Source organism: Sorex araneus, chromosome 2 (genome assembly GCF_027595985.1).
Source record: "Sorex araneus isolate mSorAra2 chromosome 2, mSorAra2.pri, whole genome shotgun sequence".
NCBI lineage: Eukaryota > Metazoa > Chordata > Mammalia > Eulipotyphla > Soricidae > Sorex > Sorex araneus.
The window spans coordinates 177,954,209-177,981,428 of record NC_073303.1 but is presented as its reverse complement, the minus strand read 5'-3'; the positions used below and the strand labels follow the sequence as shown (position 1 = coordinate 177,981,428).

Sequence of the window (27,220 nt, the reverse complement as noted above, 5' to 3'; positions counted from 1 at the left end):
TCATATGCAAATAGTTTCATTCTGTATTAGGTGTGTTTAGATTTAAATTTTGAAAATTACAGCTTTGTGACTTTCTAAATCTGCCCTATGGATGAAGATATGATGATGAACAAAAGTTAATTTTTAAAATGTTACTGTGCCATAGTATGTGAATCATTTGTTGTGTTTTTCCTTCTTTAATATTGCCTGTCAATTTGGTATCGGAGCGATAGCACAGTGGGTAGGGCGTTTGCCTTGCACGCGGCCGACCTGGGTTCAATCCCCAGCATCCCATATGGTCCCCCAAGCACTGCCAGGAGTAATTCCTGAGTGCAAAGCCAGGAGGAACCCCTGAACATTGCTGGGTGTGACCCAAAAAGCAAAAAAAATATATATATTGCCTGTCAATTCAATAGTATTCTAGTTATGTTCAGTACCTGTCTACATGTTTCAAGGAGATATCCACAGTCTAAATGGATAAAAAAAATCCATGGCATAGGGCAGATGTGCCAGTATAGACGTTAAGGCACATCCCTTGCATGTAGCCAACCCCAGTTCTATCGCTGACATCACTGAAGTAGCTCTGGAGACCCTGGGCACTGCTCAAGTGCCAAAATAATCCCAGCACTGCAAGATTAGAGAAGTACCACAATCTCTCGCCCTGCTACCCACCATTGTCCTGGTGGATTTGAATTGCTGGATGAGTTACCTATCCCCACCTGCTTGGGAGGGACACAGCCACCTACCCCAACCTGTGTCATATTTTGCAAGCCTTAAGTTGTAAATATCTTGATGAGAAAGACTAAAGCTGAAGAAAAAAATTAGATTTCTAGTTTTGGACAGAGTGTGGATAGCTATGATTTATATTTAACTGCTATTAAACAGAGTAAGAAATAAAGTGATTTGGTGCTGAGATGTGATTCATAGTGGAGTGCTTTCTTGCTTGCAGAAGACCTGGATTCAATCTCTGGCATTATTAAATCAAAGTGACCTTTTTTTTTTCCTAATGAATTTTTAGTGTTTCTTCAACTGATGATTGAAGACATATATTCTAGTAGAAATGACAAATATTGCAGAACATACTGAAAGGATATATAAGGATTCTTTGTGGGAAGGAGAGTTCTTACCCTGTAAGGCTCAAAGGTTATTCCTGGCTCTGAATTCGGAAATTAATCCTGATGGTGCTCTGGGACAGAACCCAAGTCTGCTGAGTGCAAAACAAGCAACCTACTTGTTGTACAATCTCTCCAGCCTCAATGCAGAAGTGTTTCTCCCCTAGCCTTCACCCACAATACATGCACAGTTACACATGCCCATGAAAACTCCTTGTCTTTGAACATCTTGGTAGTGCATCATCTTTTTCCTTCAGGATTTATTTCCCTATTTCTATCAGTGCTAATTCTGCAATTGTGTGCATCATTTTGACTTTCATTTTGGGAGATGATCCATCTTCCTCTTCTTCTCATTTCTGCTTTCTTTCCTTTTATCTTTTTAGTAACTTGAATATTGATTATATTAGCATCCAAAACTTAAATTTGTGAAACCATGTATATATTTACAACGGTGAGTTGTTAACTGATTGCAATGGCATTTATTTTGTAATTTATTTTGTTCTTTTTTGTTGTTGTTGTTCTTTTTGGGTCACACCCGGCGATGCACAGGAGTTACTCCTGGCTTTGCACTCAGAAATTACTCCTGGCGGTGCTCGGGGGACCATATGGGATGCTGGGAATCAAACCTGGATCAGTCGAATGCAAGGCAAACGCCCTACCCGCTGTACTATCGTTCCAGTCCATTTTTTTTTTGGTCTTCAAATTAATATTAAACTCATGTTTCTTTGTGTTTAGGCCACACCTGGCAGTATCCAAGACTTTTTTCTTGCTCCATGCTCATAAAAGATTTCGGGCTGGGCTCTGGGGAACAAATGGGGTATAGGGGTTTGAGCTGAGTCCACAGCATGTAAGGCACACTGCTTTTCCCACTGCAGTATCTCCCCATCCCAGTAAACCCAAGTTAAATGTATTTAATTTATAACAATCTGTCTATACCAGTCATAGCTTCTTAAAATTTCTGACAGATTGTCTAAAATCCTCTAAATTCTATTAACTAAAATTTGTTTCTTTGCTAATTTAGGTTTTCTGGAGGCCTCAAGTGACCTCTGGTCAAATCCAACTAGTATGAATTCTTTATAGAATCCTGCCAGAAATTTCATGTTTGTTTATTTGATATTTATGTCTCTTCTTTCCAATGTTGGATATTACTGCTTACATTCCTTATTGAGTTTTTATTTTGATTAATACTCAAATTCAAATCTTTGTGTCTTTCATACTTTCTGCTGAACTAGTGTCTAGACACAATTTTCAGAGGAAAAAAAATGCTTTACTCTCTCTTGAATTTCATTTATACTTTGGTTATAGAATTCTAGTTTCAAAAAAATGGGTCAAAGGGGAGGATCTCTGTTTAATAGGGTCATATGCATGGTATGTGAGTCCCTGAAGGTAGAGCTTTAACATTTTGAGAATTAAATCAAATTAAAACATATTTTTTTAGAGATGGAAAGATAATACAGTTTTTAAGGCACTTGCCTACATGCAGCTGACCTGGGTTTGATCACTAACATCAGAAGTGATCCCTAAGCATAGTACCAGCAGTAAGTCTGAACACCACTGAGCATGGCTGCCAAATGTCCTGATTTCCTCATTGTTGAACCACTGATCTTTCTGTTCCCTATTTTCTTCATTGATACCATCCCATCTTGTTTCATAAGTGTTTTGACTTTTCTTGTATCTCAGCATTTTATTGCTTTTGTTTGTTTAGGGGCCACACCCTGTGGTGTTCAGGGTTTACTCCAGGATCTGAATTTAGGGATTATTCCTGGCAGGGTTTGGGGAACCATATGGGGTGCTTGGATTTGAACCCAGTTTGGTCTCGTGCAAGGCAAGCACATTACTCATTAAACTATTCCTCAAGCCCCTTAATATTTTTTTTCTAAGTTAAAATTTCCTAATGATTTCTTCTTGCTTTTACTTCTTCTGATTTTTTTCATTCTCTCTTCTCAGCATCATTCTGTTTGTTTGCTGTATTCTTATTAGTTTTTTATACTGGAAACCTTTCTCAAATGGCAAGTGATGTATTCTATCATATTTAATTGCTATTTACTAAAAGATAGCTGGAAACTCTATGGCAACTTGTGGCTTTGGTGCTGGTCTGGTTATCTTGGAAGAAACCATTTCATTAGAGGTGAGGATAAAGATTTGAGAGCTTGATGTCAATTTATAGTCCTTGTCAAATAATAGCTTATGACCTGATTGAGATAAGATCCACAGAAATAAGAATGAGAGTAGATAGCTCAGAACTTAATTTTATTAAATATTTTTGATTTCTTGATACACTGTATCTTTTACCTTTGAAATTTTCATCTTTGAAATTAGGATTTCAAAACACAAATTACTATTAAAATCAGTTTATCTGTATAATTGTTGAATGCAGTATAAATCTTTTAAATACTATTTACAAGCTTTGCAACAGAAAAATAGTTATTCATTCATTTAACTGGTATCGCTTGAGTACAAATTCCTAGTTGATCAAATAGAATTGAGAGGAATATTTTTTATACTGGAATAGAGATTCTCTTTTTGAGATGAGAAATAACATACAGCTTTCCCTCAAAAATATTGAAAGCCATTCTCTTTTCCTCTGAGAGTATCAATAAGGTTTTTCTTTGACTCACAAGATAATTTCTTTCAGACACAGCCCATTCCTGGCAAGAAAAGAAATTAATTTAGCCAGGCTTCATTTAATCATATTTAAATAAACGGATCATTATCATCCAGTCTGTTTTGGAAGGGCACAATAATTCAAATTCAGTAACTACCATAGCCTCTCTCTTATAGATGCAAAGTTAAATTTTTAAAAGAATGTTTAAGGCAAACTATCTGACTTCCCAATTTAATACACTATAGAAGAGCAGTTACTTCTGTATTAGCCAAAATTAAGGCAAGGCTTACAAGCATAGCTATATTCATTGCATGTCCATAATGATAAACATTGAACCAAGTTGAAAGGATAAATTTGTTCATTGACCTCCTATTTTCCTTCGTTATAGCATTTAAATAAGAAACTTATGAAATAATACGGAGCCACATTTAAGATGTATACTATTTTCATTTTCATGAGCTATTTTACTTTCTGAAGATTATTGACTTGTGTCCATATAGTCTTGGCATTTGATTTTTATTACTGTCACCATAAAGTTGGATTTTCCCATATGCCAAATGAGAACTAAATTGACCTGATGTCTACTTGAGAACTGCACTTTACTTAGTGCTATGCTGCGAAATAACACTACTGTCTCTTGAGAGATTAACCTTGTAAGCAAGTTATGCAGGTGATTCAAATCCACTTAATCTCACATTAAAAAAAAAGTTAATTGCATTGGCAAAGACATTGCCTCTGATCACTGCATGGCCATACAATCAGGCCATTCACAGAGCATAATTGATAAGCAGTAAATAAAGAGCCCTGAGATTTCTTCCCCTCTCTTTCAATAGGTGATTAGACAGAAGGTGAAAAGATGGATAGGTTGGTCATCTTATTTTAACAAAATTCTAGATTGTTTGTTCATTTCCAGAACTTGAGAACGTTTATAGAAATTGTGCAGCTCCATTGGGTAAAAATTCCATGGGTTATTGATGAGTATCAGTTGTAATAATGCACCAACTTTGGGGATGATTCTCTTATCAGTTTACTTTCTTAAATTTCTAAACTTGTATTTATTTGTAGATGATTTTGGCACAAGACAGGTATACATATCCTGTTATTATTGAATGCTTTATCTGAAAGGAGTTGTGTCTTCTATTTTGTTTGTAATAAAAGTTGTTATTGAGGGGCTGGAGCGATAGCACAGCGGGTAGGGCGTTTGCCTTGCACGCGGCCGACCCGGGTTCAAATCCCAGCATCCCATATGGTCCCCTGAGCACGGCCAGGGGTAATTCCTGAGTGCTGAGCCAGGAGTAACCCCTGTGCATCGCCAGGTGTGACCCAAAAAGCAAAAAAAAAAAAAAAAAAAAAAAAAAAGTTGTTATTGAAAAGGTAAAAATATTCTACGACATGTTTTCAATCACTTTGAGTACAGTTTTATCAGTTTTTTAATGTTCATGTTTATGATTCTCACATTTCCAGAAATAAAATCTAGGCAAGGAAACTAGAAACTAATCCATACAAGTATTCCAATTAAATACACGTTAGGCAAATCTGAAGTTTTTTCCTTTTAAAAAAAAATCCTTGGGGTAGGCAGTTAAAATTGCGAAGTAGAAGGTGAGCTTAGTGTAATTAGCAGAAAACAATTGTTATAATGAGTAATGCAATTTAGAGATAATTACTATAATGGGTGCTATGGAGGTTCTCAGAATAATACTTTAAAAATTGTGACCAAACTCCAATCTACCAGTAAGTTTTGATGTTACTTTGTGGGAAGGCACTATCTAAGAGGCTCAGGTATAAAACCCTCTGGAAGGGCTATTTCTATGCAAATGATTTTCATCTTGTTCTTTTCGTTGTCCAGTTTCTTTTTCTACCAGTTGAATGACATTTGCCACCATAAGCCAATGTCAGATTCCCTAAAACTCTATACCACACGCTCCTGTTGTTTTCCAGTTGCTAAGCAACTAGACACTGCTTGAGGGCAGAAGGGAATAGAGATAGTTCATTGGAAAGTTCTCCACCCCTGCTGAGTTCATCAGAACAGCAGTAGGGAATCTTGTATCTTGCTTCTTTTTGAAATTATAAATCAGGTGCTTCCACCTGTCTCCATATAAAACACTGGGTCTTACAATACACGTGATAACCAAAAACTCTGTAGGATTCCAACAGTGCCCTTGGCCAAGAGACAACTGTAACTTTGTGAATTTTGATGGAAAGTTTGCAGAGCTGCAATGTTGTGACTGGTAGTGAGTTAAGGGAGGGATAGCAAAATGTTGGTTTGAAAATATGTCAGTGTAGTTTAATATAGTTGGTCTACCTAGTGTGGTGTAGTTGGCATATGCCATGATAAATATCGATGTTACATAGATATCTTTATAGATAGTTAACATCCTGGGCTGGAGCGATAGCACAGTGGCTAGGTGTTTGACTTGCAATGCTGCCGACCCGGGTTTGATTCCTCTGTCCCTGTTGGAGAGCCTTGCAAGCTACCAAGAGTATCTTACCCGCATGGCCTGGCAAACTACCCATGGCATATTCGATATGCCAAAAACAGTAATAACAAGTCTTACAATGGAAACATTACTAGTGCCCGCTCAAGCAAATCAATGAACAATGGGAGGATGGTGCCACCCTTTCTCATTACTGCCATATAATTGTAATTCTATTATTTAGCTTTATTTTTTGTTGCAAATAGGAGTTTACAAAGTTATTGTTCAGTTGTTTTTATGGCAGAGTGAATTCAAATAACGGCTGTTTTGATTTTTCAGTACTCACACTCACCTACTTTTCTTTTTTTTTGTTAACTGATCATACTTTTAACACATCTATCTCTTTCCTAATTATACTAGGCTTGAGTTTAGTATTTTAAATGAAAAACATAGGTCTGCATTTATTTATGACAAAATATTGTCATCATACCTAAGAAATTTATTTTATTTCTTTCTAATTTACATATGTTTTTAATCCGAGGGCTTTTCTAAGTGTATCTGTGTGTGTGTGTGTGTGTGTGTGTGCGTGCGTGCATGTGGTGCTGAAGACTGAATTCAAAACTTCACACTTTAAAGTCACTAGTCAGGCAAGCCCTAACACTGAGTTACATTCCCAGTAATGTAGCTTTTATATTTCTACAGTTTGAGTTTCCTCATTTTTATTTTAAATTTTCCTCTATTATTTAAATTGCTAAACATGTAAAGTTAGGCAACAGAATCTGTACTAACTAGGTGTAAGCATGAGGGTATCATTTTTGTTCATCAGCCATTCCTTCAATGAAGGAAGAAATACACATCTAACTATACTTTACCTGTCAATCTGTCCAGTTACGTAGTGAAAACTGGAGAGTTCTTTTTAGATTTTTTTTCTTCTTCCACATCTTCAGCTGACTTATGACATGGTTCTATTATTTCTGAATTCTGTCTCCGTTTTTTCATATCCCCAGTGCCACTGTCAAGCTAAGTCAAAATAATTTCTAACAATAACTCATCTAATTCACTGCTTATTTTTGTGGGGAGGGGCAAACCTAGCAGAGCACGGGGCTTATCCTGGCACTGAACTCCAGGGTCACTCCTGACAGTCCTCAGCGGAATATATATATATATATATATATATATATATATATATATATGTGTGTGTGTGTATATATAGTGCCAAGGATCAAACGGATATCAGTTTCATGCAAGGCAACTGCTTTAACCCCTGGACTGTCTCATTGGCCTGAATGTTCTGATTTGTTTCTGCTCCAATCATCTTTCTCAATTATGTGTTGATTAGCTGTTTCATGTGTTATCATGCTGCTTACTTATCTTAAAATCCATCAACAGTTCTTCACCCTCCTCAGAATAGAGCTCACATGGGTTTGCATGGCGTACTAGACCCTCCACCATCTTGCCACTCAGCTAGTTTATCCCCTTTCACTAGTGAAATCAAACTGCTAGTCGTTTCCACGTTCACATGGTGGCACAGCACTGCATTGGCATGTGCTAAATGAGTGAGCGGATGGACAGTCTCTAAGATTACACACCTACACGGAAGGCTGCGATATGAATTCACCTTTAATGTTGGAAGTTTCAAGGAGGATCTTTTCCTGGGAGATCAATTTTTAATCTGAAGTGCTAGAAATTCTATCTTTACTTTAGCATTGGATTATTATAATTTTTAGATGAATGGAACGAACACCCCCAAATAATAGCAAACACACATTTGCTATTCATTCTTTTCATGCTAATGATTTATTTTTACTGTTAACATTTAGAGTGTCCATAAGGAAATACTGATTCCATTGCTTATTTTATTAAGAAAGAGTAATTCAGTGTCAACTCTGCTCACACTGAAATATTTGTTCATAGCCTAGTGGCCAGAGTTCAAAAAGGTAAATTAAGTGCATCCATCAATACACAGATTTGTTCTATTGTTTAGTGGGTATACTTGGCACCTAATTGATTCTGATTACTTATAACCATTAAAAGATTCTCCTAAATTTTGATGGGCTATTTCCAAATTCTACATAAAAAAATGTTCGATTAATAAACTCCTGTTTGTTTTGCTTTGTGACTTAGAAACTTAGAACCTTAGTAGAGATAGAAATCTGAGTATATATAGCTCTGTTTTTACAGAAAATTTTGCTTCTTACTGCTAGCTTTACTGTGGGGCATGGTTGCATTTTTTCTGAGCACCAATGAGGGTTGACGTTATTGCAATTTCATATGGTTCTTACAACTTACACATTGTTTTATAAATATGGATGTTGTCAAGTCACTATATTCATATACTTCAAAGTTCTTAACATATGTTTTTGAAGTGATTTATTTTCTTTAAAGGTTTCTTGCTAAATATGTTTTGGTTTTGGGGCCGCTGCATCACATTTTTTAATTGGGTTTGAAACTAAAGTCTTAAATGACTACATATGGCCAGATGGCCAGATAAATTGTGTCAACTCCCTATGGATTTCATCTTTCTTCTCCTTGACTTCTTTTTCTACTTCAATAAATAGCAGTGTTGGACTTGTCTGGTTTGGAGACATGTGCTAACAAAAATTAAATAGTAATCTTCCTGTGTCATATCATTACCGAAAAGGAACTAACTAGATTTTACATGTTTTCACATCTTATGCTTTATTCTTCTTAATGACATTCTTATATACGGTTTCCTTTTTCCAAATCTTTTTATTGAATAATGCTAAACATAGATTAGCAGTAGTAGGTATAGGTTTCTAAAAACAAAAGATGGAAACAGTAAAAAAGAATGCTTAATGAACACAAAATTAAAAATTGTATGACTATTTGGCATTCTTAGTATAAGATAGTAAAAAATTATTCATGAAACTGTTTAGTTGAATAATTAATGATAAGTATTTCTGTATTTTAAACAATCAAATTGCTCTCTATTTTGGAAGAAAATCAGGGCATAGATTGCTAAATATTAAATGAGAACAAGTCTGAAACTATTCATCTTTTTCAAATAATAAAGCAAGTGGGAATTTCAGTAACACTTTATGTGAAAACATAATTTTTTTTTCTTGACCATTCTTGATGGAATAGTATATTTTTTAAATTTTATATTATACATCAGTTTTAGTGTTTAGTTTTCTCACTTTGAACTACTGTAATTATTTCCTCTCCTTTCTTGCTCCTGTGGAATTAATTGTTTTTAATGCACAATGTAGAATCAATTAATATTGTTTTGTTCCCTGAGAAGTTTGTGTGATGCTATATATAAACTGTTGTTATTTCTGTCTTCCAAAATATTTTGTTTTCCTCACTTATTATAGATCTTTTTGACCATATAAAGAGCTTGTTGTGCTACAGATTTAAGTATCTGTGTATAAAAAACAAATCGTTTTTCCAGTGATTTTTTTCAATAATGTACTTAAAACACATAAATTAATATTATTTTACTTTTTATTTTTTTCAAAGAACGACCCACATTTCTCAGGAGGCCAATTAACCAGGTGGTGTTGGAGGACGAAGCTGTAGAATTTCGTTGTCAGGTCCAGGGTGATCCTCAACCAACTGTGCGGTGGAAAAAGGATGATGCAGATTTGCCACGAGGAAGGTAAAACTATCTGAAGTTTGAAAATCATTAGATAAACATCTCACCATTAGAAAGGCAATGGCTATCCCCCAAATGTATGACAGATTCTGAAATCTTGGTATTCTATTTTTACACACGCAAATCATGAATCTGCTATTGCTATATACTGAGGAATTTGGAATGTTTTATGTCACTCTTACTAAACTCAAAATATTGTCTTGTCCCATTTATTTTCTCGAGATACCAAAAATTCAGGAAACTTGACCTCACTTAGGTTTGCCATCTGTACCTGTTGCAATCTATTTTTTTCAACATATGTGATATATAAATATCTTAAATTAACAAGATAAAATAATTTATTAAAAATATTTGTATACGGAGCTGGAGCAATAGCACAGTGGGTAGGGCATTTGTCTTACATGCAGCCAAGTCAGGTTCCATTCCCAACATCCCATATGGGCCCCTGAACACCACCAGGAGTAATTCCTGAGTGCAGTGAGTGCAGAGCCAGGAATAAGCCCTGTGCATTGCTGGGTGTGACCCAAAGAGCAAAAAAAAAAATAAAGAAATAAAATAAAAAATATTTGTATAGGGGCTGGAGCGAAAGCACAGTGGGTAGGGTGTTTGCCTTGCACATGGCAGGCTTGGGTTCGACTCCCAGCATCCCATATGGTCCCCTGAGCACTGCCAGGAGTAATTCCTGAGTGCAGAGCCAGGAGTAACCCCTGTGGATCTTCAAGTGTGAAAAAAACCTTATATATTTTTGTGGGGGCACACCCAACAGTGCTCAGACTTACTCTTGGCCCTGTGCCCCTGAGTTCTTCAAGGGACTATATGCAGTGTCAGATTGGAGCCAAGTCAGAGGCATGGAAGGCATGTGCCTTACCTACTTTACTATCTCTTCCGTTCATGAAAAGTCAAAATTTTGAAGATAACATTGCATCATAATATTATATAATTTTCAGATATGCATCATTGAAAATCACCATGTGAATATAGTAGCACTGTAGCACCGTCGTCCTGTTCATCGATTTGCTCAAGAGGACACCAGTAGTGTCTCCATTTTGACACTTGATGTTATAGTTTTTAGCATATAGAATACGCCACGGGCAGCTTGCCAGGCTCTGCTGTGTGGGTGGGATTCTCTTGGTAGCTTGCCTGGCTCTCTGAGAGGGATAGAGGAATCAAACCAGGGTCAGCCACATGCAAGGCAAATGCCCTACCCTATTTGCTATAGTAAGTTAACCTTGATAAATCCAGTTCTATTCCTTACCACCTTTGTCATTTATTACCTTTTTTTTCCCTTCTGAAAACCACAATTTGTTCTTATAGTCCAAAAGTCTCACTAAATACTTGACCTCCTATTATTCTTGTCATACTGAGCTACTATTTATTTCCATGGTTATTCATCCCACACTGAATATTGTTTGCCTTTTTTCATCAAAAAGAACATCACAGAAGGATGCTAAGTGTCGTTTAGCTTAAGGTCTTTCACAAAGGAGAAATTGTCCAACACAATACCAAGTCACTGCAATAACCTGGAATAATTCCTCTGACTTCTTTCCTAGTTTATGTGAAATTCAGTATGTTCAGCATTTTATGATAGGATTTGCATGATTTAGCTCAGTATTTCACTGAAGAAGCATTTTAGTATAAAAGGTTTCAATACAAATAGTAATATTTCTATGTTCTCAAATGATTTATATTATTTGATTATGTTGGCTTTATACTGAAAAGAGAGCAAGTTTCCAATATCAGTTTACACAGAAAGTATTTCTTACTTAAAGACCTCCTGTTACTTTTTTCACTTGCTATTTTTTTATAAATAACTTACCTCACCATCACTATCAGTTTTCTGGAGTGAGTCCAGAATCCTTTGCCTTTTTCTAATATTACGTTTGGTTTGGTTTTATCCCATGCCAGGTGATGCTTTAGGGGCCACTCCTGATTTAGTACTCAAACTCTGAGATCCCTTTTTGAACCTATGCATACCTGCCTTTGAACTATATTCCCTACTAACCTTTTGTTTTGTTTTGTTTTGTTAAACATGAACTTATTTCTTTTGTTTTCTACATTTTCAAAGACTGGGGCTCGGAGAGATAGCGCAATAGTCAAAGGACTTACCTTGAACATGGTCTACGTTGGTTCAATTCTTGAACCCTCAAGGGAGCACCAGGAGTGACCCTTTAGCACAGACCCAAAAGAACGTTGGATCACCACCAAGTATGGCTCCAAAATGAAATAAACAAAAAATAGCAATAAATTTCCTAAGACTTTTAATATTCTGATCAAATAAATGATTCAATTTTTTTTTTTCTAGATGATCAGGCCAAACTGCAAGGTTTGCTTGAGTTTCTCCCTAATGTTCTGAAACTATAGCCCATCAGACTTACTGTGAACATCAACTGCATAAAATCTCACATCTTTTTACCTTTTATTTTTTGAAAGCGAAGTTTTATTAAAATGACAGAAATTAGGCATGTTCATTTCACAGTGTTGTACACTGATTAATGTGCTTTTCACTGTTATTTCCATTTCATAAATATGTGCTTTCATATTGTACATCTCAATTCAACAGATCTTAGGTCTATGGTACTTCACTTTTTAAAAATAGTGTCATCAACAGGTCTGGCTTCCAATGAGCCAGATATTGTAACTAGTCAATGATAGGTCCTTTACAAACTTTCAGAGTAGGAAATGGGAAGAGATCTTAAATTTGATAGTTTTTTAGTCTGAAAAACTAGGGGAAGATAGGGAATGTTAGCTCCCCTTTTTTTTGTTTGTTTGTTTGTGGGCCTCACCAACAAGTCTCAGGGCTTACTTTACTCCTGGCTTTGTACTCAGGATTCACTCCGTGTGCTCAGGGGATTATATGGGATGACAGGGATAGAACCTGGGTCGGCCATATGCAAGGCAAATGCCAACCCACTGTACTATCTCTCTGGCCTCCTGCCTCTGCAATCATTTTAGTCCCTTTGTTGCCAGACACCTACCTGTATGAGAATGTTGTTATCCCTCTTGTCACATGATTTCAGGTTTGACAAAATATCTTAAAAATCCCTGATAATTTGACTACTTGACTTGAGATAGTACAGTGATTCAAACATTGCCTTGCTTGGGATGAACCTGAGTTTGATCCACAGCATTTCCGTTGGTCCCCCATGTACTACAAGGAGTAATTCATGAGTGCAGAACCAGGAGAAACCTCTGAGCTTTCTGGGTGTGGCCCAAAACCAACCAAACAAACAAAAATCCCTGAAAATATTACAAGATCTACTTGGCAAAATGTTCAAAAAAAATAAAGATAAGAATGTGCTACAGTTGAACAATCTATATAAATAAATCAATTGAAATAAAATTTAATCCCAATTTATTTTGTCTCAAGTTTATTTTAGAACAATTATGACGAAATTAGCTAAAACAATTCATTCTTGCCAAATTAATTTTCTTTAGAGTTCCAACAAATATGCAAATCAAACAATAGCATTTGTCTCTTTTTTTTCTTTTGTGGGTCACACCTGGAGTTGCACATGGGTTACTCCTGGCTCCGCACTCAGGAATTACTCCAGGCAGTGCTCAGGGGACCATATGGGATGTTGGGAATCGAATCTGGGTTGGCCGAGTGCAAGGCAAACTACCTACCAGCTGTGCTATCGCTCCAACCCCTCAAACAATAGCATTTAAAGCACATGCGAACATCATAAAGTATTAGTCAAATAAAGATACTGGGATCATTGGTGGTGGAGAATGAGCACTGGTGGAGGGATGGGTATTTGATCATTGTACAACTGAAATGCATGCACAAAAGTTTATAAGTCTACAGCTGTACCTCATGGTGTTTCACTAATATTTTTTTTTTAAAAAATGCTATATAAGTTTTAACTCATATGTTAGCAAAACTGGAAGCAAGAATTCATACAATACAGAAATTAAGATCAGTATCTTTTTCCTGATAGAAGCTGTGGTCTTTTTCTTCACTTCTCATCAGCATAAGCTTCACTTACGCATAATAAGGGGAACAAGATCTTTTTACTTGGAGAGGAATAATGGTAATAACTCTTAAGGAAATGTAATCTAAATCAACAACATTGATTCTGTTACATTATTTAGGTCTCAGACTAAGGAGATGCCCATTGTTCTTGTGTAGGCAATTGTGTGGAATGGTGTGGGGTATGACATTTCTTTGGCTTAACATATAATGAAATTTGAATAAGGTTTGTGTAGTGGTTCATGCTTAACGCATTTATAGTAAAGCTTTGTAGGGCAGCTGCATAGACTGTAATTACTATGTAAGTAATATGTGACTATTTTTCTTTAGAGACAAGAAAAGCTTTTCAATACAAGTTTAAATTTATGAAATGCTGTGATAGCTGTTTAATCCTTCAACACAGAAGATAACTGTGCCAATGTTTCAGTGCCCAGAGATAAATTATGAGTCTTTTTTTTGTCATGAAAATATTCTTTGTAATACGTAGATGCCTCTTCCTTGACTTCTAAATTTTTTTTTTTTAATTCTTCAACTGCTGACCTTCATCACTGTCTTTAATAAGATTACAATATATCCTTGGTGAGTTATTAACAGTTTTTTTATTAGATGAAATGTTTCATTGAGGTAGGAAAAGTAGCAATCCCCAAATCTAATAATAGCTCTATTGGTGAGAAGTTATATATTTGGACACTTTCCATATGACAGAGAAAAATAGGAAGGCACCGTCACTTTATAAATGTCACTGTCAAAATGTCAACAGCTTATAGTAACTTCTGAAGCTACCACTGTTTCACAATTGGAAAATTCAGGAAATAAAAAGAAATCACTGCTTTGTTTCATAATGATTCCAAAAATTAAGAGTTCCCCACCCCCACCACCCTGCATAGTATCCCAATATACTTAAACACATCAATAGTGATCCTTCTTTCAGGAACAAGAATTTAACACACAAATGTGAAAATAAAGTCGGTAGAGAAGCAAAATAAGGAAATATAGGAAAGATATTTTATAGCTCCTAATTGTGTTTTTAAGTACATTTTTAAGACATTGACTATCAAAGATGTACTTTCAGATTAACCCATATATATATCTGTGCCCACTTATTTATGTAATTATTTTATTTATAATGTTTACTGCTCATCTATAAAATATCATTTAGGGCAAAGTAAATAATTGACTTCTATATTTTATGCTATCAGATTGGGTAAATTATGTAAGTTTTTATATATTGAATAAACATTTACTATAATCCTAAGTTCTTCTCTGGGAGTTACATTTTTCTCAGGCAAATACAGAGCTTTTACTAATTAGCATTTCTTGATGATTAAGTGCCTTTAACACATCTTTTCAAAAGTGTCATATGTAATAGAAGTTGCTAGCTTTTATAATAACTGAGAAAGTATTTTATTCCATGTCCCATCATAACAGAGATATTATGTTTTTTTGGTGAGAATAAACACATATGATAAAGCTTTTGAAACAATGTGATAATCAAGATAAAAGCAATATAATAAATTTATCACCAAAGAAATAAAAAAGAATTAAAATAAATTAACACTATTTTATTCTGTTTAATCTAATATTAATGAAGAAAATAAATACTATTTTCTGAATTTGGGTATGATGTAGTGTAATTAACAGAATCGTAATATATTATATGTGCTTCCTAGCACAGTTTGAGTTTCACTTAATTATTAGAAGTGTCTTTAATGGACTTCAAATAAGAGATATATTTTTCATTAATCATTTATTTTTTAGAATATCAAGATCAGTTAAAGCCAAAGTCTTTTTTCCCATTTTTATTTATTTTACAAACTCATTTTTTAAAATAACATTAACTTCTTCAATAGTGATATAAAGTAGAGAAAGTAATATTCATAATAGCTTGTCAGAGGGGAGAAGAAAGAAATAAAACATGTCATTTACATTCTTACATATGCCTGGGAATTCTAAATGCAGTTGATGGCTCATACCTAGTGAATATAATTCATGAATATTTCATAAAAGTATAAAGAGAAGTAGATAATAAGAGTTTCAAGATATATAGTACAAAATACTATCAATTTTCAGGAATCTACTGACAAATTTCTTTTTTTTTAAGTGCAAGTGTATTATAAGAGTCTTTTTCAAGTTCTGAGCTCCATAGAAAGTGAAATTCACATAAATATATGACTTCTTAAGAGAAGGAACTGAATCGTGGCAGTTATTATACCACTTTTTGTGCCATTTTTGTACTAAAAAACTCTTTTTACTTAGCCTTGGAAAATGTTCTTCCACTAATTGTTGGAAGCTCCATTGTTTAGATAGAGCTTGTGCTTCTGAGAGACAGAGATATTGAACAGGTGCTTGGCTACCCTGCTGAGGATATCGGTCTTCTTCATGGACAGTGTATGCTTCAAGGACATGTGGTGATTTGGGGTCCTGATAAATAACCACACTGATTAGGTTGGCTGGTCAAGATTGTTCAATTAAAATGGTTTTAGAAAAAGAAGTGGGGGGGTGTGCATGTCTGTGTGTATGTGTGTCTGTGTGTGTCATACATTGTGTGTAACATATAAAACGTGGATGGTCCCTAAGATGTAGAAATAGAAACTTGCAAATGAGAAGTCTATGATTTTTGAACTACACAAGTATCTCTGCCTATCTTCACTTCCCTCCTGGAAAAACTTGAACTGCTGCACAGAAAAATTGTTTTAAGACCATTTTTTAAATTTGAAATAATTTAATTCAACTACCAACATCAGAAAGAATTCTTAGGCCCTTGTCAGTCATGGTAGGCTTTATACATTAGCTTTATTCTGACACAGTTTAATTCTTTAGTTACTTTACCATGTTCTGAAGCTGAGGTTCAATGGATTTGTCTGTTACTAACTAGGAGTTTGACCTTGAAGAAGCTATTTATGCTGTCTGTGTTTTACATCCTGAAGATATAGGCCAGCGATGTGGTGGAACTAATGATTAACCTACGCTTTGACTCATTTGTACACAATGAATAATTGTGCCATCTATTCTAAATCAAAGGGTTATTAAAATGATATAACTAATTCAATGTGCTATAAACTGTACATGAATGCACATAACAGGTGCTCTATTTTAATAAATTCAACTGATTGGTGGCATTTATTAGTCATATAGATAACTATAGGAAGAAATATATAAATTGCACAATGTTTTGGAATATTTATATTATCTCTTTGGTAGTAGAGTTCCATAGAAACACAAGTTTTTAACTTATTAAAGACTTTTAAGTCATTTCTATTTATTTGTACATATTGTATTAGTTTTATAGAGTCTGAAAATTGTCACCTTTTTATCTGTCCTGGACAGAATTACATGACCCAGATATTTATCCTAAGCCCTGATAGGTTGATACTCTAAATTAGACATATTATCAGCTTGTCGTATAAAAACTACGACTATAGTAAGATTAAAGTAATAACAGCAAGTGTTTCTGGTTTTCTAGCATAGTATTACTTCCACTTAAAGAATATGGAAGTAAAAAAAAAAGCCAACATCTTCAGTCACACCTATGCAGTTTATGCAAATATCTTGGTTGAGAATCTAAGTGGAAACCTTTTTGTTAAACTAATGTTCTCCATGCTTAACATTACTACTGTTTTTGAAGTTGCCTGGCTTGTAAACTTTATATTTTAGATAAAATTTTAGATAACTGGGAGCTGAAGAAATAGCTCAATGTACTGAAGCACATGACTCAAATGCAGGAGGCTGTGTCCAACCACCAGAATTATATGGTGATATCCAAACTCATTGGGTATTCCGCAAACTCATTGGTGACACCCCGGATATGGAGCTGGGAGGATCCCCTCAATACTGGCCCGATGCCAACTTTTAAAAAACAATTTAGTGAGGAACTATATTATGAATAACTTTAAGTCATACTATGTAATATTTCTGTAAATAATTTTTAACCTATAATGATGAAGATATTTACTTCAAAAACAGACATAAAATGATTTTGTGTTTTGTAAATCTAAATTTGGTATAAGCCACAGTGCCTTCTTGAAAGCTGAAGATACAGATTTTGTTTACAAACAAGATTAATTAACATCTTTCAGAGGGTTGCCAGGGTGGTACATTTTCGGTTTTAATCAAATAGGTGCTAATAGTTGCTGATAACACAAAACTAATTGCCACCTAGAATGGGAACTGTGTGTTACCTTTTCCTGTGACCACATTGGCCCATCTGTTAAGAATCTCAGCTCAGGAACAATGTGGAAATTGGCATCTAATTTAGGCTCTGGCCAGTGGTCAACTGACAAGCTGGGACACAATTGGAATTTGCAATGCCTCGAAGTCAGAGATGCTCTGCTGTCCATTAACTGGCAGTCCTTGTGTTATATCTAGGCAGAGCCAAGATCAGATGCCAGTTTACAGAGTAAAGTAGCTGCCTAAGTGCCACCTGTCATTGATTGTCCAACACTGGAGACACAGAAGATGTGGTTCTTCTCTCAAAGGAAGGCACGCTAATTTCAGGAGTGTATGTAGATCAGGACTAGGACAACATTTTAACTTAACCCAACTGCTAGGACAAGGTAAAATCACTACCATATTATGCCCTAAAAAGAGGTATGTATTTCACCATCAAGATACTCTCATATCTAAACAAAATGTAAAAAGAAAGAGAAGTTATGCAATTGATTATAGTAGGAAGAATCTCTGTCTTCATAAACACTTTGTGGGTAAAATCTTTTAAGTGATATTTGTTTACCAAGGATTTTTAATGTTTTTCTTAAAATATGTTGATTTTTGGTTGCTTTTCTTTTTCTTTTTGCTTTTTGGGTCACACTTAGCGTGCACAGGAGTTACTTCTGGCTCCTACGTTCAGGAATTACTCCTGGCGGTGCTCGGAGGACCATATGGGATGCTGGGAATTGAACCCTCAAACCCGGATTGGCTGAGGCAAATACCCTAACCCCTGTGCTATAGTGCCAGCCCCATATGTTAAATGTGGCACTGGAAAGTTAACTAAAAAACAAAAATTGTGTTGGAAGAAACTATAAAACTTCCATCAATTATCTAATATATTCTGAGAATTTTGCCCAGAACTTATATTATAACTTATATTACTAATAATAAAAATATTCAAACTGTGGCCTGACTATAATTATTGGTTTTAGTACTTCAAAAATTACATTATATTTAAGTAGTACTCAATATATACCAAACCTTCCACAGACCTATTCTGTTCTGTTCTCATATGTTGCTTGAGATCTGGATTTACAAATAAACTTTGTTTAGGAGAAACTGCAAAAATGAATATTTAAGCAGATGGATATGGTGTGGAAAAAATTGATGTAGATAATATAGGTCTGTAATTAGTGACTCAGTTTGCTTGGAGCACAGTGCCGAGCCATTGATGGTTAGGTTAAGTTTATTATGAAATAGTAAACTTCTTATTTAATAAGTTAATTGAAGTTTATTATGAAAATCTCTAATTCCAAGTACAGTGTTTATACTAAGACTATAAAATAGGGATTCTCTAAAGCATCTGCATGCTTTAGATGCTTCATGCTAAAGAATTAAGATGTCTTTCTATAGGTCTAGAAATTTATTCTTACATTTATCAGTAAGGTCACTGTTACTGTCACTGTCACTGTCGTCCCAATGTTCATTGATTTTCTTGAGCGGGCACCAGTAACGTCTCCATTGTGAGACTTGTTACTGTTTTTACACATTGAATATGCCATGAGGAGCTTGCCAGGCTCTGCCCTGTGGGCAGGATACTCTCGGTAGCTTGCCCGGCTCTCCAAGAGGGACAAAGGAATTGAACCCGGGTCGGCTTCGTGCAAGGCAAATGCCCTACCCATTGTGCTATCACTCCAGTCCATCAGTAGGGTCACTTGGAATAAAGTTTGTAATGTGTATACCTGGTAGGAAGCTGTTATAATGGAGTTGGGGGATTTCTTTGGGAAATTTCCTGTGAATAATGTAGATGGGAATATAAAGAAAGAAGGCTCTGTCTTTTTATTTTAACAATTATGACTTGATATGTGTGATACTCTCACCCCCTAACCTCTCTTCTTGCCCCTAGAATCCTCCTTTTTTAACAGAATATAACTAAAGCCTAGAGGCAGTGAGCAATGTGCTAAAGGTCACAGGACCTGTGGGTGACAGAGCTGGAATCCTTTCCCAGGTTTTTTGACATGAAGAGCTTCTGCTCATTTTCAATTTCTATTTCCCATGTGTTGGAACACCCTGCATTCCACATTTCACTCAAGAGCCATTGAGTATTAATTTTTAAACTTACATAAAACTTTCTGCATTGATATTGTTATTTTTGTTAATACCACATATCATTGAATTGTAATTATTTACAATTTACACAGTTCCCTTTGCTATGTTTATTTTCAGTTTCATATATACAGCCTAATATCGCATAGATGGCACCTACAAGATATACATTTAGTGTAGTACTTCTCAAATGGTGTTAGTTTTCCTCCCCTCTTCCCCAAATGAGCTTTTGACAAAATCTGGAGTCATTTTCAGTTGCTACATTTGGACACTGCATATTAACTGTCAAGTGGTTAAGAATGGGGCTAAATAGTTCATCTTGCATAAACCAAAACCCTCCCAGAGCAGAGAACAACCTGACTTAATATGCTGATATTACTAAAACTGGGAGACACTGATTCAGGGCCTGATGAATTTGGGCATGCTCATCTGAATATTAATGTAGTTTGCTACTGATTAAATATTTTTTCATGTTTCTTTCTCTCTCTCTCTTTTTTTTTTTTTTTTTGCTTTTTGGGTCACACCCAGCACTGCACAGGGGTTACTCCTGGTTCTGCACACAGGAATTACTCCTGGCGGTGCTCAGAGGACCATATGGGATGGTGGGAATTGAACCCGGGTCAGCCATATGCAAGGCAAACACCGTACCCACTGTGCTATTGCACTGGGAGGTGGCTCCAGTGTCTGTAAAATCTGAAGATAAATGTGGTAATAAATAATGATTATAAGAAACTGAACAGAAAATGTTTGTATTGAAAAATGAGTCAAAAGGTACAGTGTGTTGGATTGTTTTATTGTTGCTGTTCACTATTATTATTATTTTTTGCTTTTTTTTTTTTGCTTTTGAGTAAACCATAAGCCCCGATATTGCTTAGAGCTTATTTCTATCTTTGAGCTCAGGGATCACTCCTAGTGCACCTAATGGAACCACACAGGATGACAGGAATTGAACTTTTGTCTACCATATGCCAGGCAATCCATTGGCACACAAAGATATAATATGACCAAGTAGATCCAACATTCAGAGTACTGAAAATAAAATGGTTCTTTCTTTTTTAATATATATATATATATACTGTTTAATTTGTAATAGATTTTAGTCACCACAAACCACAAAGTTATTTATTATTTCAGGCATACCATGGTCCAACCCCAATCCCTTCATGTGCCTAGGGCTTTTCTCTCTGTTGTAAAGGATTAACTCATTTTTTTCCCAGTTTTTTTTTGCCATACCTATGAGTGCTCAGGGCATGCTCCTCACCCTGCACTCAAGGTTCAGTCCTGGTGGGCTGAGAGGACACAGTGGAGTGCTGGGAATTAAACCTGGTACAGCCATTTGCAAGACAAGGATCCTACGTGTTATACTATGGCTCTAATTCCAAACCAACACTTTCTGATTAACGGTACATAATCCTGATGAGACAATATAACATATCTCTTTCTATATGAATCTAGCCTTAATTTATGCCTCAGTGCATAGATTTCTCTTGAAAGATTTCCAAGTTCAACAAACTGTAGTTATCTCTATGGATACAGCTGTGACCAAATGTGACATGATCTGAAAATCTAGAATTAATTATGTTGGGAGAGAGGAGAGGTGCTTAAAATTCAAAAGTTTGGATAATTAGTAAATAAGTAAATTCTCTTTCAAATTGAATAGAAGTAGTTGGTCTAAAGAGAAGTGAGTTGGAGAGAGAAGGAGAGATGTATATATATACAAATTAGGCAGCTGTGCAGAGGTGGAAAAATTTGGGGATGATAGAATATAGTGAAGGATTTGAGATTAGACTAAGATGCAAGATAGAATGGAGAGGTAAACAGGAACCAATGCAGCACCACATTCAGAAGTTTGAATATCAACCTTGAGTTTCAGTGTATTGGAGATTTAAACAGTTATTAGTCTGTTCTCTGTATATAAAAATATGGAAAACTATCAATTTTATACATAATTTGGGTTTTGTTAGGCAAATGTAATGGAAAGTTAATGGAACAAAAAATAAGATACAACCAATTTATGGAGTATGGGATCTTAATGATTAAGTTAGTAATAATAAGAAATTAGTGATAATATAAAATGTCTCTTACCCCTGCACCTGGCTGTCTTCACTGGAGCCCCCCGGAGGGAGTGGGTTGAGTTTCCCTCCCCAACCCAAGCAGAGCTCCCATGGAACCCAGCCATAGCCATGCTCAAGGCCCCTCTCCACACGTTCAGATGAGCCTCACATACGAAGGAACCGGCAGAGGAACCCAGGTGTGCAGGACCTGGGGCTGAGATCTCCAAGCCTGTTTGGATCGGGACTGGGCCTTTTTCGCCCAGATCCCCCATTTTCCAGTAGCTAGGAAGTCACACCCAGAAACTGCCCTTGGTGCCATGTAATACCATCAACAGCTAACATCCAGAGACCATAAAACCGAACTCCTGGAAGCGTGGGGCCTCAAAGACATCTCATAGCCTAGTTCTCCCTCTCGGAGAACCTGGCAAGCTACCGAGAGATTCCTGCCCTCGTGAGAGAGACTGGCAAGCTCCCCTTGGCGTATTCATATGCCAGAATCAGTAACAATGATGGGTCTCATTCTCTTGACCCTGATAGAGCCTCCAGTGCGGCACTGTTGGGAAGGACGAGTAAACAGAGGCTTCTAAAATCTCAGGGCTAGGACAAATGAGGACGTTACTGAGACTGCTCTAGAAAATCAACGATCAACAGGATAATGATGATGATGATGATAAAATGTCAATAGAAATAGTGGAACAGATTCCAGTTTATTGATTGAAAGAAAAAAAGCATATGATTATGGAGGGATCAGTAATATGATCCTTGGAGTTTAAAGGTGAATCCATTCTTATTGAGGACTCTGTACAGATCATTGTTATAAGATAAGATACTGGTGATAAAAAATGTTGACATGATCACTGAAGAACTTTATAAGGAAAAGTGATAGTAACAAAAAGCATCCTCAATGATATTTTAAAATTATGTACTGAATTGCAGGTTTAAACCTCAAAATTCCATATGTATTAAGTCATTTAATATTTAAAACTGCTTATCAAAATAGGTCTATTTATTACCTTTAAAATGAGAAAAAATTGTAAAGCTTCCATTTGAAAATTGGAAGACGTGATATGATAAATATGATAAATGAATATGATAAATCTTATTTAGTGGGATAGGATTTTGTTTTGTTTTCCTTTGTTTTATTTTCATGTTTGAAGTGAGTGACCCCTTCAAAAATATTTAGTAACACTTTGGGTTACACCGAATAATTGCTATGGAATGTTAGAAAATATATCCCTTCCTCATAATCTGCCACATCCTGTGTACCATCCCCTACCACCCCGCCTCTACCTTCCTCTCTTATTTATCCTTACCAAGACCCTCAAGAACAGTCAGCTTTCAGCTGAGACATGGAAATGGGAATAATAACCTGAGAAGGAATGATTAAGGGTTTTTACAAATTAGTTGGGTTGGAGCAATAGCACAGCAGGTAGGGTGTTTGCCTTGAACACAGCCGACCCGGGTTCGATTCCTCCGCCCCTTTCACAGAGCCTGGCAAGCTACCGAGAGTATCTCGCCCACACAGCAAAGCCTGGCAAGCTACTAGTGGTGTATTCGATATGCCAAAAAAAAGGAACAACAAGTCTTACAATGGAGAAGTTACTGGTGCCCGCTGAAGCAAATCAATGAACAATGGGACGACAGTACTACAGTGGTACAAATTACAGTGGTACTGTGCTTTTAAGGCACAATAAACGGTTTGTAGTTTTGTAGTGTTGTTCACCAAGTAATCATGAGAGTTTTTATCAGTGAAAAAAGCTCATTGTGGAGGAGACAAGAAAAGAAAGACTTAGATGACAAGAAAAAATGACCAAGGACAACATGATAACTTTCACAGCTGTCCACAAATTGGCTAAAGACGTGAATTCCTGGAATCCCCAGCATCTGGGAGATACAAGGACACTCAGAAGATAGGAACATTCTTTAGTGATTGAAACTTGAAAATATTTATAATTTGGAATGATCAGGATTGTTTGGCCTTTCTAGATGGGCTCAGCTGCCGTGTGGTTTAATTACCAAAACTCTAGACAGAGGCTTTGGTTCCAAGACAGTTGGGAGTGAGTGATGCCTGGCTGTGAGTGATTTGAGGTCCGGTGTTTTCAGTATAAGTATCCCTTGACCTGAAATCAGTACTTCACTGAACCAGATATTGTTACTCTATTGTGAGAATTTATACTTCCCGTTTGTTTGTTTCCTCTTAGTTTCTGACTTGTAGAATCCTCAGTGCAGCTTAACTACAGACTGGTAGAGAGATTTTCCATTCTGGGGTCAGGAGGGAACAAACCTGCGATAGAAGCAGAGGTAGCCAAGAAGAAAGCAAGAGATAAAGCCACAGTGTTTGGTCAGCTCTGATAACTTGCCGTCATAGTTCGTTTCATGTTGACTTGTGCTAGAAATTTTTACTAAAATGTTTTGCTTGCTTGCTTTTATTTGCTTTATTTGGTTTTGGCTGTGCTCAGGGCTTATTCCTGAGTCTGCTCAGGGGTAACTCCTAGCATTGCTTGGGGGGGCCATACGTGGTGCTGAAGGTCAAAGCAGGGTCAGTTGTATACAAGGTAAGTGTATTAATATTTAAACTATCTCTATAGCTCCATGGGATTTTGAGAAACAAACAACCAAATTCTCTTCAAAGAAGATCATTTCTCTTTTTAGCATTTTCCTACAGGTCTTATTTGCAAAAATTTCTGTTTCCACTTTTAAAGACTTAGTTTTCATTTTATTTTGTTTCAGAGGGTGGCCACAGCTGGCTGTGCTCAGGGATCACTCCTAGCAGACCATTTGTGGGCCAGTGACAGAATTGTGTCAGCTGCTCACTGGACAAGCACCTTACCTTCTGCAGTATCTCTCAGGGCCTTAGTTTTAATGTTTGAAAGACCATCTCATCCTCAGGGTGCTCTGTGGTGACCTACCTCAAAATATCTGCAGCAAGAACCCTGAATGTGTAGAGTATAAATTCTTCACCTAACGTATAAATGTTAGTCTGCATTAAAATTATAAATACAGGAAAGGTTATTACTCAGGGTCCGCTTTAAAGCATTGAAAAAGTAATTCAGTGTCATTTTATCAGCATAATGACCTATTTGGCCTATTTGGGAGTTGCGACTTGAGTTGTGATATTGGATTTAGTTGACTATAGGAGACACTTTATATATTAAAGATCTAATATATACAATATGTGGACTGAAAGATAGCACAGTGGGTAGGGTGTTTGCCTTGCATGTGGCCAATGCGGCTGACCAGGGTTCGACATCTCCGTCCCTCTCAGAAAGCCTGGCACGCTACCGAGAGTATCCCGCCCACACAGCAGAGCCTGGCAAGCTATCTGTGGCGTATTTGATATGCCAAAAAACAGTAACAACAAGTCTCACAATGGAGATGTTACTGGTGCCCACTGAGCAAATCAATGAACAATGGGATGACAGTGCTACAGTGCAACAGTGTATGCAATATCTAGGTTGCCACGAAGCCTTTACATGAGCTTTGCAGTAGTTTCAACAATTTTTCAACCTTTTTTTGTGGAAGTTATTGTTCGAAAAGTTGTGAGCAGAGAGATCATTTTAGGAAAATGGAGCAACTTTTCTTATTTTCAGTTGTCAAGAGTAACTGAAGCAGAAGATTTAAATTTCTCTGAGATGGTTTATATTTTATAGAAGAGAGCCTTGATATAAAGTTGTATGCTGCTAAGATGTGCTTTTTCTGAACAACAGAAAAGTGTCAAAGCATTCTAAATGATTGTTTCCTGGTCAACTATGACCTTCCTAGCGTTATCAATTTCTTGATGGTTTTTTTTTATTTATCAATAAATGGTTTCATGTAAATTATTATTTTTGTCTTAAAACTTGGACTGTAGAAAGCTGGACAGTGGATATTATAATACTTTTCACAATAAAAATTCCCACATATCCATTTTCACTGAGTTATAAAAATCCAGAAAAACTTACTACCGACATCTTATTTTCTAAGATGGTCTCAAAGAAGAAAATTATCTTCAGCTGTTTGGCTTTGCATTTTTTTTTTAATTGAAAACAACTTTTAGAGTCTCCCTGAAAAGGGGGATTACACATTTATTTGCAAAGCCATGAAATGTTTGTTTGATTCAACAGTTATATTAGCCAAGCTAATAATCTAAAAGCAAATTTAGTCTATAAAAAGGATGCAAATTTAATTCTAATCTGAAATATTAACTTTAGAATTAGGTATCTTATGATAAGAAAAAAATTATTTCAATATTTAAAACTGTTGTAAATTGTTTTTTTTTCATGAAAAATTAAGACAATTTTCAGGTGAGAATGACACTTACAAAGTGTTTTCAGCATAATCCCTTATGTAACTCAAATAATAAGAAGAAATATAGATATTTGAAGTACAGATGGTAATATTCCAATGTGTAATTTTAATTTTAATGTACTTTAACATGTTAGGCCTTTAAAGTTCTTCAGCCACTGTGAAAGTCTCAGAAGAAGTGGCTGCTAAATTTTCTGAATTATATTCATAAAACACAAACCACAAGAAGTTTCTATCACAGAAATTTAAGGTATTCAGGGTTAGCACATTCTGAGAAACATTTGAAAGCTGATTATGTTGCAAAACATTTCAGTTTCAAATGTTTTGTTTGATGTTTTTTAAAGTAAACATAGATTAATAGGCATTATTTCCACTCACTATGCTAGAAATATTTTTCAGAGGAAATAAATAAAAAATAGTCTGTGACTTAATTTTAGAATTAATTATAAAATCTAATGCACTGTTCCTGAAAAATGAGCATGTTCTCTTTTGAAATACCTTTGCGATTATTTATTAAAGACAGGAACACACACAAACAGAACCTGGCATATAAACTGTTGTTTTAAATATTAAGATACATTTATTTTCTTTCGTGTATTATTTAGCTGAACAGATGGTAATGGTTTTGACACAACCCAGTTTCCTTTTGCTTTCTTTCTTTTTTTTCCTTGGGAAAAAAACAACACAAAACCCGAAGCTTCTTTTCCCACTTTGTCACAGCTGGTTACCAATCAATCTCAATTCACGGTACAGTGATGATAGCACATGTTGTCCGGGGGCCAAATCTGATTGGGTTGCATTTTTCAGCAGTGTTTCATATCAGTGAAAAAAAAAAAAAGGTATCTTTATGGTGGGGACTGTCAGCACACGATTGTACAACTGTCATTAATCAAACCTGGCAACAATGACTGCATTTATACTAGTCTAAGACTGG

General features: G+C 35.8%; 1 protein-coding gene across 5 annotated transcripts in view; it reads left to right on the top strand.

Moving 5' to 3' along the window:
* Nucleotides 1-27,220, top strand: part of ROBO2 (roundabout guidance receptor 2) — a 630,168-nt gene that overhangs the window by 449,634 nt on the left and 153,314 nt on the right. For all 5 annotated transcript variants that reach the window (XM_055125444.1, XM_055125442.1, XM_055125443.1 and 2 more), the window contains exon 5: nucleotides 9,591-9,729. In XM_055125444.1, the coding sequence (XP_054981419.1) occupies nucleotides 9,591-9,729 (139 nt within the window). The remainder of the gene's footprint in view (nucleotides 1-9,590; nucleotides 9,730-27,220) is intronic.